At 25.7% G+C, this 12,560-nt stretch overlaps 1 protein-coding gene across 1 annotated transcript; it reads left to right on the top strand.

The window, feature by feature from the left end:
- LOC129616568 (putative nuclease HARBI1) lies at positions 1–10,854 on the top strand. The gene is made up of 3 exons (XM_055532198.1): positions 1–104; positions 174–572; positions 10,771–10,854. The coding sequence occupies exons 1-3, from the start codon at positions 84–86 to the stop codon at positions 10,852–10,854; spliced, it is 504 nt and encodes a 167-aa protein (XP_055388173.1). The 5' UTR covers positions 1–83.
- Positions 10,855–12,560: the final 1,706 nt, after the last annotated feature.

Below are 12,560 nucleotides of genomic sequence, written 5' to 3'. Positions count from 1 at the left end.
CAAAAAGGAAAATTCCAAAAATAATTAATTTTGAAACTATCATTGATAAATATCCAGACGATGTGTTTTATAATCATTTTCGAATGACTAGAAACACTTTTGAAGTAAGTACATATGAGTAATTATAATCCAAAATAAGTGCGATTGTTTTTTTTGTACTCATTGTTTTTTAGATATTATATAACAAGTTGAAACCAACATTTAAAAATTGCTACCTTGGGCGATCGAAAAAATACAGCTTAAAATATGGTTTATATATGACAATTTGGAAATTAGCTAACAGAAATTCATTTCGCGAAATTAGTGACCGATTTGGAGTAGCGCAGGGCTCTGCTTATCGAATTTTTATAAAATGTGTCACATTGATAGCAAATTTAAAAAGCAAAGTAATTAGATTTCCTCGAACTGCTACTTCACAAAGGAAACTAATTGAGGAATTTGAAAAAATCCGTTGCCGACCATTCCCGAATACAATTGGATGCATCGACGGCATGCATATTAGCATCAGTAAACCGTTAAAAGATCCAATAAGCTTTTATAATAGAAAAGGATTTTACTCAATCCTTGTTCAAGTAATTTTTATTTACATACATACATATATGTATATATCTACACATATATCTACACATAGATTCTTTAAAATTATTTCGGAAAAAATATTAATCATTTTAATTCACAAGAACTATAGGAATTTTCATGTATTTTGAAAAGTCGAATTTTTAAGGCACAGCAATTACGAAGCGCCATGAACTTTAGCCACTCCTACCGCAATATGGCTACAAGGGGTTTTCAGTTCAGTGAGGCAATTCACAATAACACGAACCTATTGAATTTTTATTCATTACCAACAGGTCTGCGGTTAACTATCCTAAGCGTAATAAAAGAAATACCTTCGTAATGACAACTCCACTTCGTGTCCCTTCAATTTCTTAATTGGAAAACCGATATTAAATCATAAGTTCTCTATAGAACTAATTGAATTTCTTGTGCGCTCTTGAAATAAGTTCAAAAGTACATTCTGCTTCCATTTAAATTTAACATAATTCCGTTCTGGTACCCTAGTTCCAATAAAATTATAAACCTCTAGCTTAATTCCGCATAATCTTATTCACATTATTTTTAACTTAAACTTGATAACAATTACACTTATTTCAAAATTTAATTTGTTCATTAATGATAAAAAGGATAGCCAAAAATTATAAATTATCACGAAATTTTTTAAATGAAACCCGCTCATTAAAATTATAATGTTTTTTTTTTTATTATTTTGTTTGCCTTTTATTATAAATTCACTCAAAATTAAAATTTTAAAAACGAAAAGAAAATTAACAATAAAAAAAACTACGCAATAACATTTTACTGTCAATCAATTTTAAATGTCAGAATTTATTACTTCTTGGTTTCAGAAAAACGAATGAATACCTTTTCCTCTACTTTATATAGTTTACAAAATCAAATATGAAAATGAATATGGACGCATTATTTAGAACACCAAGTAACACAGAGTGTACAGTAGACAAAAAGTATGTAGTGGGCTGTTGAAATTCGGCTGTTGAATAAGAAATTTCAGACCTTGGTTCTAAGCTGTGTAACAATTTGTACCCCGCAAAACCAATTTGATTTCTTTTGTTTCAAGTTTTCTTTAACGTTGACATGTTTGACAGCATGATATACAGACGATACTGGTGATTAATATTAAAACATTATAATTAAATCAGTTAAAACTTTTCGATAGTTTTATTATTCTTTGGTAGATGGCTTAAATTCTCTTTAAACAACAATACGAGTGTAAAATAGAATCTTACCAAAGAAAATCAAATCAGATGATTGGGCACACTTTATTCTATCTATACATGCATATTGGGACAGAACACAAATTAAAGATAAGAAATTATGAATGAATATAAAAAAAAAAATATAAAAAATAAAAATGAATAAATAAATTACACGTAAAATGATGATTTGAAATTATCCAAACGTACTTCTGACATTTATGAGTTGTCAAATCACGGAAGAAGCTGATCATTTATACGTGTAATATACGATCAGTTACAAGAAATTTTATAATCATTTAAACATCATATTAGTAGATCAAAAAACTTACATTTATGTTTTGGGACGGAACATTTACAAACATACGCAAAACTACGACGTATACCCTTATGAATGTTTGTTTATGGACGTGTGCTATATACAAACGTCATATTATACAAGTAAATTATAACACGGTTTAATTTAAAATGTGTGGGCACTAAAATGGACATCATATACTCATAATCTATAGTCCATATAATTTAAATCTCGGTATGTTTGAATATTTTTCTTTTGAAAAAAAAAAAAAACAGAACGAAAAATGAAAAATTTTTGAATTCTTAATTGCCTTTCAATTTCAGAAAAAAGATGTCGGTAGTTACAAAAAATTTAACATTCAACCAAAAGAATCTACAATAAAAAAAACTCACAAAATGAAAATTAAGGAATAAATTGAAAAAAAAACATAACCTTGATTTCACGCACGTGCTTATTACCTTTTTAAGAAATTCTCTCTTAATGGATTTTATCCTCAGTCTCTTTTAAGGATGTTTCCTCCATTCTGTCTTATAATTGTTTTGAATATTATTGTGTATTTGTACGAGTGTGCCATACCATGAATATATTAAGTGTTATTTAAGTCAGATTTTCTGTTTTAGATCAACTTTTTGAGCCGCATTAACTAAAAATATTACGTTTTTTCGATTTTAAACGTAACAAAATATTAAACGTTTTCCAAGGAAACTTAAAAATTATAAAATTTTTATTTTAAAAAGCATTTGAAACGGTTATGCATTTTAAATTTTCCTTTTAAATTTCAAATCTTGTGAATGAGTAAATCAGAATTCATTACTGAGCAGAAATTTTTATGCATTTTCATGGAATTCATTCTAGAATCAATAAAGATGTTCTTCTGTTTATTGAGGAGTCAAAATTAAATATGATAAGTACAGACGTATAAGCTATGTAGTTTAAAAAATCATAAAGAATTGTAAGCAAAAATGCTACAAGCAAATTCAAAAAACTTCAAATACATAAATAAAATACAAGCCACCTGGTTCGCTTCAAACATTTTATTAATAATGGTCTTTTGGATTTTTTTTTTTTACCGTATCAACATGTCATTACTTTTCCATGTAAATCATTCACCCTATATGTTAGAAATACAATCAAAACTTCAGAAAAATCTTAAAAAACTCTAATATTATAGAGCAGAACTTTCAATTTTAAAAATATTTTGAACATGTAACAAGTTTTCATCCCCCTTAAAAAATATTTAATATAATGGAAAACATTTAATATATTAGAAAAATCTTGTATATGAAATTAATTGTGTGGAAAATATTTATTAAATAAGAATTTTTATTATATTTATTTACGTGGTTGATGGTTTTTTAAATTTTAGAATTTATTAAAAATTTCATGTAACTTTCATGAAAAGTTATTAAATAAATCGTTGCCATTTATATTTTAAACACAATATCATGTAAATTACAAATAACACTTACATTTTAGTTGATCTGTTCAGGATATCCAAATTTTTTGAGTCATCTTTTGTCAATACCGGCCTGAATATTACAAAAATACACGTTCAATATTGTTTTTAGCGATGCAGTTCATTTTAAATGCTTGATGTAAAGGTATTAATTTGCAAGATTCAGCCAACCAATTTTTAGTTCCAAAATGTTTTGTGAAATGCTTGCCCAATCATCAATATTTTCAGTATTTAAAATATCAGACAACTGTTTCTAAAATCAAACATTAAGCATATTTCCAAAAGACACAAAAAGCATCGTATAGTTGCAAATAAAAGTATCCCTGCTAACAAGCGGGATCAAATACCAAAGAATTGAAATTAACACAACTCAACATGGACCGGCATACATATTTCGTCTATAATCTGTAGAATAATAGCGAACACAAGTTGATGAATAAACACTATGTCAGCGACAACCTTACGATCAACATCCACATAAGATAGCAAGCTTAAAGAATCAAACCAGCCAATATTGCTCAAAACGCACAAATTTCCTCTGAACATATTCAATATAAAAAACATCCACAATATGATTTTGTTTCCACTTTCTAAAATCTCCAACTCTTCATCTTGCGCTTTCTCAATTAATTTAAAAGTCCTAAATATGAATTTGAAAGCTGCATTTTCTTCATTCTCCACACCTAAAATATAAAGAAAAAAAATATGCTTTCATCCTTTAATTTATGATAAAATGATAAAAAATAAAAATGAGAAAAAAGACTAACGCAGTTATCGCTCTTTTGAAGTTCGAATTATTAATTGTATTCCAATTTAATGTTTCATTAAATGCAATTTTTACTCATTAATTTGACAGCGCTGTTATACAACAAGATAACAGAAATGAATTTTTTTTTTAGTTACATAAACTCCATTCCAATCAAAAATTTTAATTTTCTCATAAAACTTCATTTAACGGTAATTTTCTGCTCTTTATATTTTTGTTGTCTGTTTCGATTCTGAAATTAATTCCTTGATTTTTGTAATCCTTTTCCTTCACTTTTTTTGCTTTTTTTCATTTGCAATTTTTCACTATTTTTTCTATGTAATCTTTGATGAAAAACAAAAAAAAAATTTTCCTTTGAGAGTAAAATAAAAAAATTTCAAATAAATAATGATAAGAAATTGAAAACTGGAAAATTTCATCATACTTTGCGTCATTTACAGTTTTAACACCCGTGTTCAATCTATAAAATTATTAAAAAAGAAAGTAAGAAAAAAAATGTTATTCTTATGTCATTTGCCCCTATTTCGTATGGTACACACAGTGTTTTTCAACTGTTACTCATTGATAGTAAATGAATTCCGGAAAGTAAATCGTGATATCGGTTGTTTACTGTAACACTAGTATAACCCAAAATTTGTACTTTTAAGAAAAACAAATTTTAAAGTATACTAATTAATATTTATAAAAATTTGTTAAGAGTTGAGTGAAACAAACCGTTTGAGTTGACAACCGTTTGTACGTAAAACTCTTACCTACCGGAAAAAATGTTCATATATCGGAATAAATGCTCCTCTCAACCACTTATTTCTCAATTGTTTCTCTGTAGTCTGAAAATCTGTATATCAGCTCGTTTAATTGGAAGAGTTACATCTCATCTACTTCGAACTGCATCAGTATGGTTAAAATATAATTTCGAAAATTCTCCCCGATAGATGGCTATTGTATTTCGCTCTATTAAAAATTTAATGTCAAACTCATTGTATGAATTAATTTTTCTGCTCTCATAATTATGGTCCAGCGACTCCAGTTTACGTGTTTGCTACAATAAGAAAAAAAAGAACTGATTGAAAAACGCTTACATTTTACAATAAAACAATCATTTTGAAGCAATCTTAGTTGTTTTATCCTTTTTTTTCATGTTATTTATTATTTCATCAACGTTATTTTCCGTTTGATCTTACTCTTTTTCTTGTTATTTTTACTTGCTATTTTTTCTACTTTTATTTTGTAATTTTCCTTGTACACTTTCGCAGTTCAAAGAAGGCAAAAAAAATAATATAAAACATTTGTTTTTCTTATTTTTTTTTTCACTATGACACGCTGTAATGATTAGAAACAAAGGATCCTCATTTGCTATTTGTCAATTCATCAGCAATGTTGTGTATTATTGCATACCTGGCGATGATGGACTACAAAAAAATATATAAGGCTGATTCTAATAGAAGATTCTAATAGAAATTCATCAACACTATGCTTTATCAGCATTTAAAAGCTGATTTTCATTTATTTACTTACTTGTTTCTTGTTTTTTTTTTTTTGTATAATTTTTTATTATCGTTTTTCCATTACATTTCCATTTGAAAAAGTTTTTCTCACTTCATGTATACATATATAATATATGTGTGTGTGCACCTCTATATTTTCCAATAGATGCCATCTTTGTGTGTTGTTTTTGTTCATTAAAAATTTTTTTGAGTAAGAAGACAAAAAAAATGTTATTTTAATGTTGTAATTGAAATGATTAAAAAATAAAAATCAGAGAAAAAAATTGGGAAAAAGAGGTAGTAAATAAGGGAAAAATACTTTTCTTTTTTTATGAACTTCAAATCGAATCGGAGCTAAAAAAAAATTATCTTTATATTTCACATTAATAATGTCCCATACCTATGTGTATATAATTATATGAAATTTTAATTTAAAAATTATTTTGAAATTTTCGAATAAGATCTGTTCATATTTTCGTTCATTAATTGATTAAAACACAATTAATGTTACAAACTTTTGCTCTTAACCACATTTGCGGTGCGCTGTTTTACTATAATTCAGCCTCTTTATGAGAGTGACTGACAAGACGCAGTAATATTCTGATAGCCCACTATCTCAATACACAATAATGGTATTCACGCATTGTTCAAAATTCCTTCTTGTTTTGCTTCTCTGCTCTTAGTATGGTTCCTTTTCAGTTTTATTATGATGGGAGGTAATGGTTTTTTCCATAGCCTTACAATCTTCTGTTTTAACAAGTAAAATGGTTTTCTGTAAGACCAATATATAAATCTTAATTAACGCCATGCTGGTAGCCACTTTCTGTTAAAAATTTTCTGCAATCCATATTTTTTTACAAAAAATAATAAGTGTCTCTTTAATGTATACATTCAATTGCATGATTATTTTAAATTTGAATTTATGTAATTATTCAAATGTTTACTTTGAAAAAACTGTCAGAAACTTCAAAAACCAAAAAAAAAAATTTTAGAAAATGTTGCCAGCTTAAATATTTTCGCGATGTGATTTTGTTACGCAGTATATCAAACCACTTCCGAATTGTAAATCAACTTACGTAAATTTGCGCCTTTCGCCCATTTTTACATAATATGTCACCTGAAATTTTCATATACATTCATATTTATTAATTAAATTAATGTCAAATTCATGTTATTCAAATCAAGGGCTTTAGTTAATAGGTTTCTTTATACAAATTTATAAAAATCTGTAATTTTAATAATATTGTCTGAAAATCGCTTCCACAAAGCAATTGAATTTGGCTTCTTATATAAGCTTGCTGTCCTATAAAAGTTTTGTTAATTTTGAATTTTATTTATGGTGAAAAGAACTGGAGTTAAAATTAACCTATAACTGCCTTTCATGCCTCTAAATTATTACAGCCAATACCTATAACAACGCCCTACAATATCCACCCTCACACACAATATTCGGGACACTCTACATAAATAACACTGTCTTCTATAAGGTGTAGGTGTACCTAAAATATATTATTTTTTTAATTTAATATAAAAAAATTAATATACATAAAATAATAAAATTAAAAATATTTCCACTAAAAATCACAAATTAAAAATTAAATAAAAGAAAGAAAAAAATTTATCTATGGGTATTTAAAAATTAATTTAGTAATTTTATTACGATTTTAAAATTAATGGGGTGCCTTAACAACAATTCCCAAAATGATATAACAAAGGAAATTTCTTTATTTTTTTATAGCTTTTTGTCATCAGTTTATGTTTTTTTATTGTTCTGGTTGTTTATATTCGTTCGCGGATTATTTCAAATATTTTATGAAAAATTTTGAATTTTCAATTAAATCAATTTTTTTTTTGTTAATTTATTTTCTTTAAATAAATATTATTTTATTATATAAGGTTATGGTATTTTTTTTTATATAGAATTTATTTATAATGTTGTGTTTTAAAAACTACATGAACACAAACAAAACAACAAACAAAACACTTTTAAACTTTAACGCTAACGCTGTTTTGTTTTGCTTTTTTGTTGTTTTTTGTTGCTGCAACACAATCATCAGTCTCAAATTATCAATAAAAATCGCTTCTTTTATTTCTCATCTCCAATCCATCCATAAGAATACATATTAATAACAATGGGTCGTGCGCCTTCCTCAGACTAATAATAAATATTTTGATCACCTAAAAAAAAAAACAATAAAATATAAGAAAAAAAATCGTTAAAAAATATAAGTGAAGTTGGGTCACAACTAATGGTTTGTAAAGTAGCACTTTTTCCTTGCATTGATAAAATTACGAATTGTTTAAATTACGTTCATACATGTATCAAAATATTTCAAGTGATTACATACTTTTCTGATGCCAACAAAAAATTTTAAGAGCCGTTAAGATAATAGTCGAATTCAAGGATTAATAATATTTTTGGATGGCATTGCATTTACCGTTATTTTTCTGCATTAATAGAAATTCGGAAAACCTTGCAGTTTCGACAATATGTGGTGCCGAAAATTCAAATTCTACAAATTTTGAGAGATGATAACTTGAGAGGAAGTACTAAAATTTCAGACTCCTAAAAGTTGTAGAAGAAAAACTATATAAAAATTTTGAAAAGAACTAATTTAGATAACGGTAAATTTTAGCATCCATTTTATCATTTTATAATATTTAATTATACTACACGGCATTAGAAGAAACAAGCTACTACTTTTCTACGTTTGTAGAGAATTATAAAAATGTTTGTGGTACCGTTACAATTAGTGATTAAAAATGTCATTTTTAGGATTTTGAACGACTGTAGCTTTTCAGTCTTAAGGGGTATAGAAGTTTTGTAAACAGACACACGGGCGGACGGACAGGGTGTAAATAATCAAAAAAAAAAATTTTTTTCAATTTTTTTTAGAAAAATGAAAAACAATAAAAAAAACACAACACCACCACCTCTAAGAATTGAAAACAAAAATGTCTTTTGTTTACGTTTTATTATTTTTATTGAATTTTTTATTGATTTTTGATTTTCATTTTGTTTTTTTCTTGTTTAATATTATTTTTATTTTGTTTAAATTCAATTTTCTTCAACTAAATATGGTGATCAGAAGCTCCTACAACAGGTGACAATAATAATTTTTAATACTAAAAGCGATTATTGTCAATTTTAAATTTTTTGTTTTTTTTTGATGTGCAAAAATGGTATTACAAAAAATTGTGTGTTCTTTTTTATTGTATTGCTTTTGTTACAATATTAAATTGATATAAAGGTTTTGAAGTGATTGAAATATTTTAATTTTAATTTCAACACAAAATTTAAAAATTTTTCAACTTTATAATTCATTTTTAATTTATAAATATCGGTATTTTTGGAAATTTCGGATGCGATCAATAAAAATCATTGTTCAATTTTCATTTGAAAAAGTATTAAAATTGATTGAAAACAGAAATGTCAAAAAATTGGTTTTCGGAAAAATTAACTTTAAAAACTAAAGAATATTTGCAACTCTCACAAATTTTATTTGCCATTTAGAAAAATATCTCACACGTTTATATGAAAAAATTTCTGAAATATTAATAAAATTGAAATACAAAATTGTAACTGTAAAACAACAACTTACTCAATGGCAACACTTCCTACATAATTATAGAAACGAAACTGATATAATTATGGCTGTCAAACAAGCTTTATTGGCTAACAAGCTTTATTGGAAAGGGAAATGAAAAGTATGTGACATGAGCCATTGATGCAAATGTAGTTGTTTGAATTGGTGAATTCACAATCAATAATGTCCAACAGTTTCTGCATTTCAAATTTGAAGTTTTCTTTAAAAATTGTTATATTATGGCAACACTTATTCAAATTATAATAATAATTGTCAAATACAAACATGAATCACAACAGTATCTATAGAAAATATAATACATACAACATATTATACGAATATTATGTGACAATTGTGATGAATGACAAAAAGTATAAAAGTGAATAATTGAATTGGAGTAAAAATTCTATTGTTTAGTTTGACAATAAAGATTATAAATTTAAACAAACTATTTAATAAAAAAAAATATTTGTAGGTATTTTATATATTTCAATTCTGTATATGTATACTCATATATTTTTTTGCTACCTTTTTAAGGAGTTGAAAACCGTTATACAATAATAATAAGGTAATTTATTATATAACAACTTAATTTTTTTTATTGTTGTTCTTTTTTTTATTAATGAGATTGAAATTTAAATAAAAAAAAGGTATTATAAATGACCTTGATTTGTCATTATATGATAAATTGAATGTATATAAATAATTATTTAGCAAACCACATTAAATATAACAGAAAAAGAATTATGAATTAGGTGAATTATATACAAATATGAAAAATATGAGTTTACTTGTAGTAATTGGTGTTTGAAGTGCTCAAATCTACAACATATCTTACTTGGTTTTAGATCACTGGATATTATGATAATTATTATATATATAACTGTTATATTACATATAATTATTATAACTGTTATATTAAATATAATTATTATAACTGTTATATTAAATATAATTATTATAACTGTTATATTATGTATAACAGTTTAACGAAATTCAAATTATAAATAAATGACCTTAATATTTAATATCTTCGTAGACCTTCGTAGACCTTAATAATATCTTTCCCCCAATCCTATAAATATTATTAAAAATTATACAGGATTAAAAAAAAGAGGCGAGAAGAAATGTCCAATTTTAATGATTTTTAGTTCTCACATTAATTTCATTGTTCCCACCATCGCCGCACAATTCATTATGTTATATAGGGATTCGAGTCAGCATATTCTTATCGTAAATATACAAAAAAAAAAACAATAATTTCAAAAATAAACCCAAATTATTTGGTCGATAATTTAATTTAGTAATCAACCCTTTTTTTCAATAAAATCAAATTATCACCAATATTATTTTCTACAATAGTAATCAGATATTTTGATAATCTTATATTAATTGTTATATTTTCAGTTATTAGTTGCCAGTTTTAATAATAAATATGCGGGTACGAAATTATTCCAAATATTACTTGCATCTTCATTAATCACTAATTAGAAGGACCTGGTGCGTAAACGTATAACAAATGTGATTTAATGAGAATTTGTTGGAATATTATACATAATTATTAAAAATATATGTAATAGAACGTCAGTTAACTATTTGCTCACTTGAAATGAGCATTCAAAAATTTTCTGTGTCTTATGGCGCTTTGTCATATTGAGAATACTATTGGTTTTAAAATTCGTTTTTAAATAGCTGAGCTTGCAATCCTTTCTGAAATTCGACTTAAACTGTTTATAGAGCTTTCTGCAAATCGTACCGTTTATTGGTGAGTTTAGAAATAGGCCGGCATAAAAACATTGTGATATTCCCCATGCTTTTCTAAATTCCCCATACAACCACCACGGATCCCTTTTGATTCATTTGCTTCTACTTAGTCATTCATTTCCAAAATGATAAAATCCTTAATTATTTCAGGAAGAAAATAAAAAACTATGTTATTTCGTTAAAAACCCGTAAAAAAGAAAAAAAAAAGCGTGCCATAAATTAGTAAGCCGAACAAAAAAAAATAATTTTTTTTTTTTAATATTAAAAAAAATTTTCAATTTATTTCCATTTGTTGTTATTAATTTGTTCAATCGTTTAGAAGTTTTTAATTTCATTTTATTCCTACTTAAATATATTAATGAATATTTGCATCACAAAAATTTTGACGTATGACAAGACAATATATGACAGACGTCATGAAAGTTTGACAATATTCGGAATGTCATCTGAACTGAAATTGTATTGAAAACTATATGAGAATTTTATTCTACAAGGAACGTTTACAAAAGCCTATTATTTGTGCTTAAATGCAGGCAATTCCTTTGACATTAAGCTGTCAAATATTTCAAATTTTATAAGAGCATTGCGCCTATATGTATGCAATATAACATATAGAGGCATAATTTATATATATACCATAAATATTAGTTTTTGCAAAACTCTTTGAAAGTTGTATAGGTAGTCAAAACTTGATTTGACGTAAGCAAAATTCTCGCACTGGTAAATGAAGATCAGAAGCACTCCATTTCGAAATTCATTTTTCCAACCCCAATCCTATGATTTTTTATTGTTTAACTATAAATTTTATATATGTATTTTTGATTTTTGATTTTTAATGCTACACGGAATCAAATTGAACATGAACGCTTCTCTCACACACATTTTTACTTATAACACTATCAACTCCCTTAACCTTAAAACCGCACAATTCTCTGTTTTTTTTTTTTTTAATTTCCATGTTTTATTTCTTCCACTATATATTTTTAATATTATTATAATTTTTTTTTTTGAAATATAAAATTGGCAGCAAAATTATATTTTTTTTTTTGAACTCGTTACGAAGAATGACTAGCATAAAAAATTTTTTTTTTTGATAGCATGATGACTGACTCCGATACGATGATGATAGACAGTTTTGTTTTTTTATTATTTTTTGAGTTTTTCATTTAAAAAAAAAAAAAAGCGCGTCTAAAATTCTAAAAAGGTGGTTATAGAAACAAAAAAATAAATGAATGGGCAGGAAAATGAAAATTTCATGTATAAGAAGAAGAAGACATTAAGGGAGAAGAGAGAAAGTTGCAGTTTAGTTATACTTACATTAATGGGAGGAAAATTATAAGGAGAGTAAAATTGGAGAAAAAAACAATAATATTGTATGAGTAAATATATGTATATAGTAAAAATATATGTATATAGTAATAGTAAAAGTAAAC

This window comes from Condylostylus longicornis, unplaced genomic scaffold (assembly GCF_029603195.1).
Source record: "Condylostylus longicornis isolate FDR11 unplaced genomic scaffold, ASM2960319v2 ptg000005l, whole genome shotgun sequence".
Classification (NCBI taxonomy): Eukaryota; Metazoa; Arthropoda; class Insecta; order Diptera; family Dolichopodidae; genus Condylostylus; species Condylostylus longicornis.
Note: the sequence above shows the minus strand (reverse complement) of the source record. Positions and strands in the feature narration are given on the sequence as shown.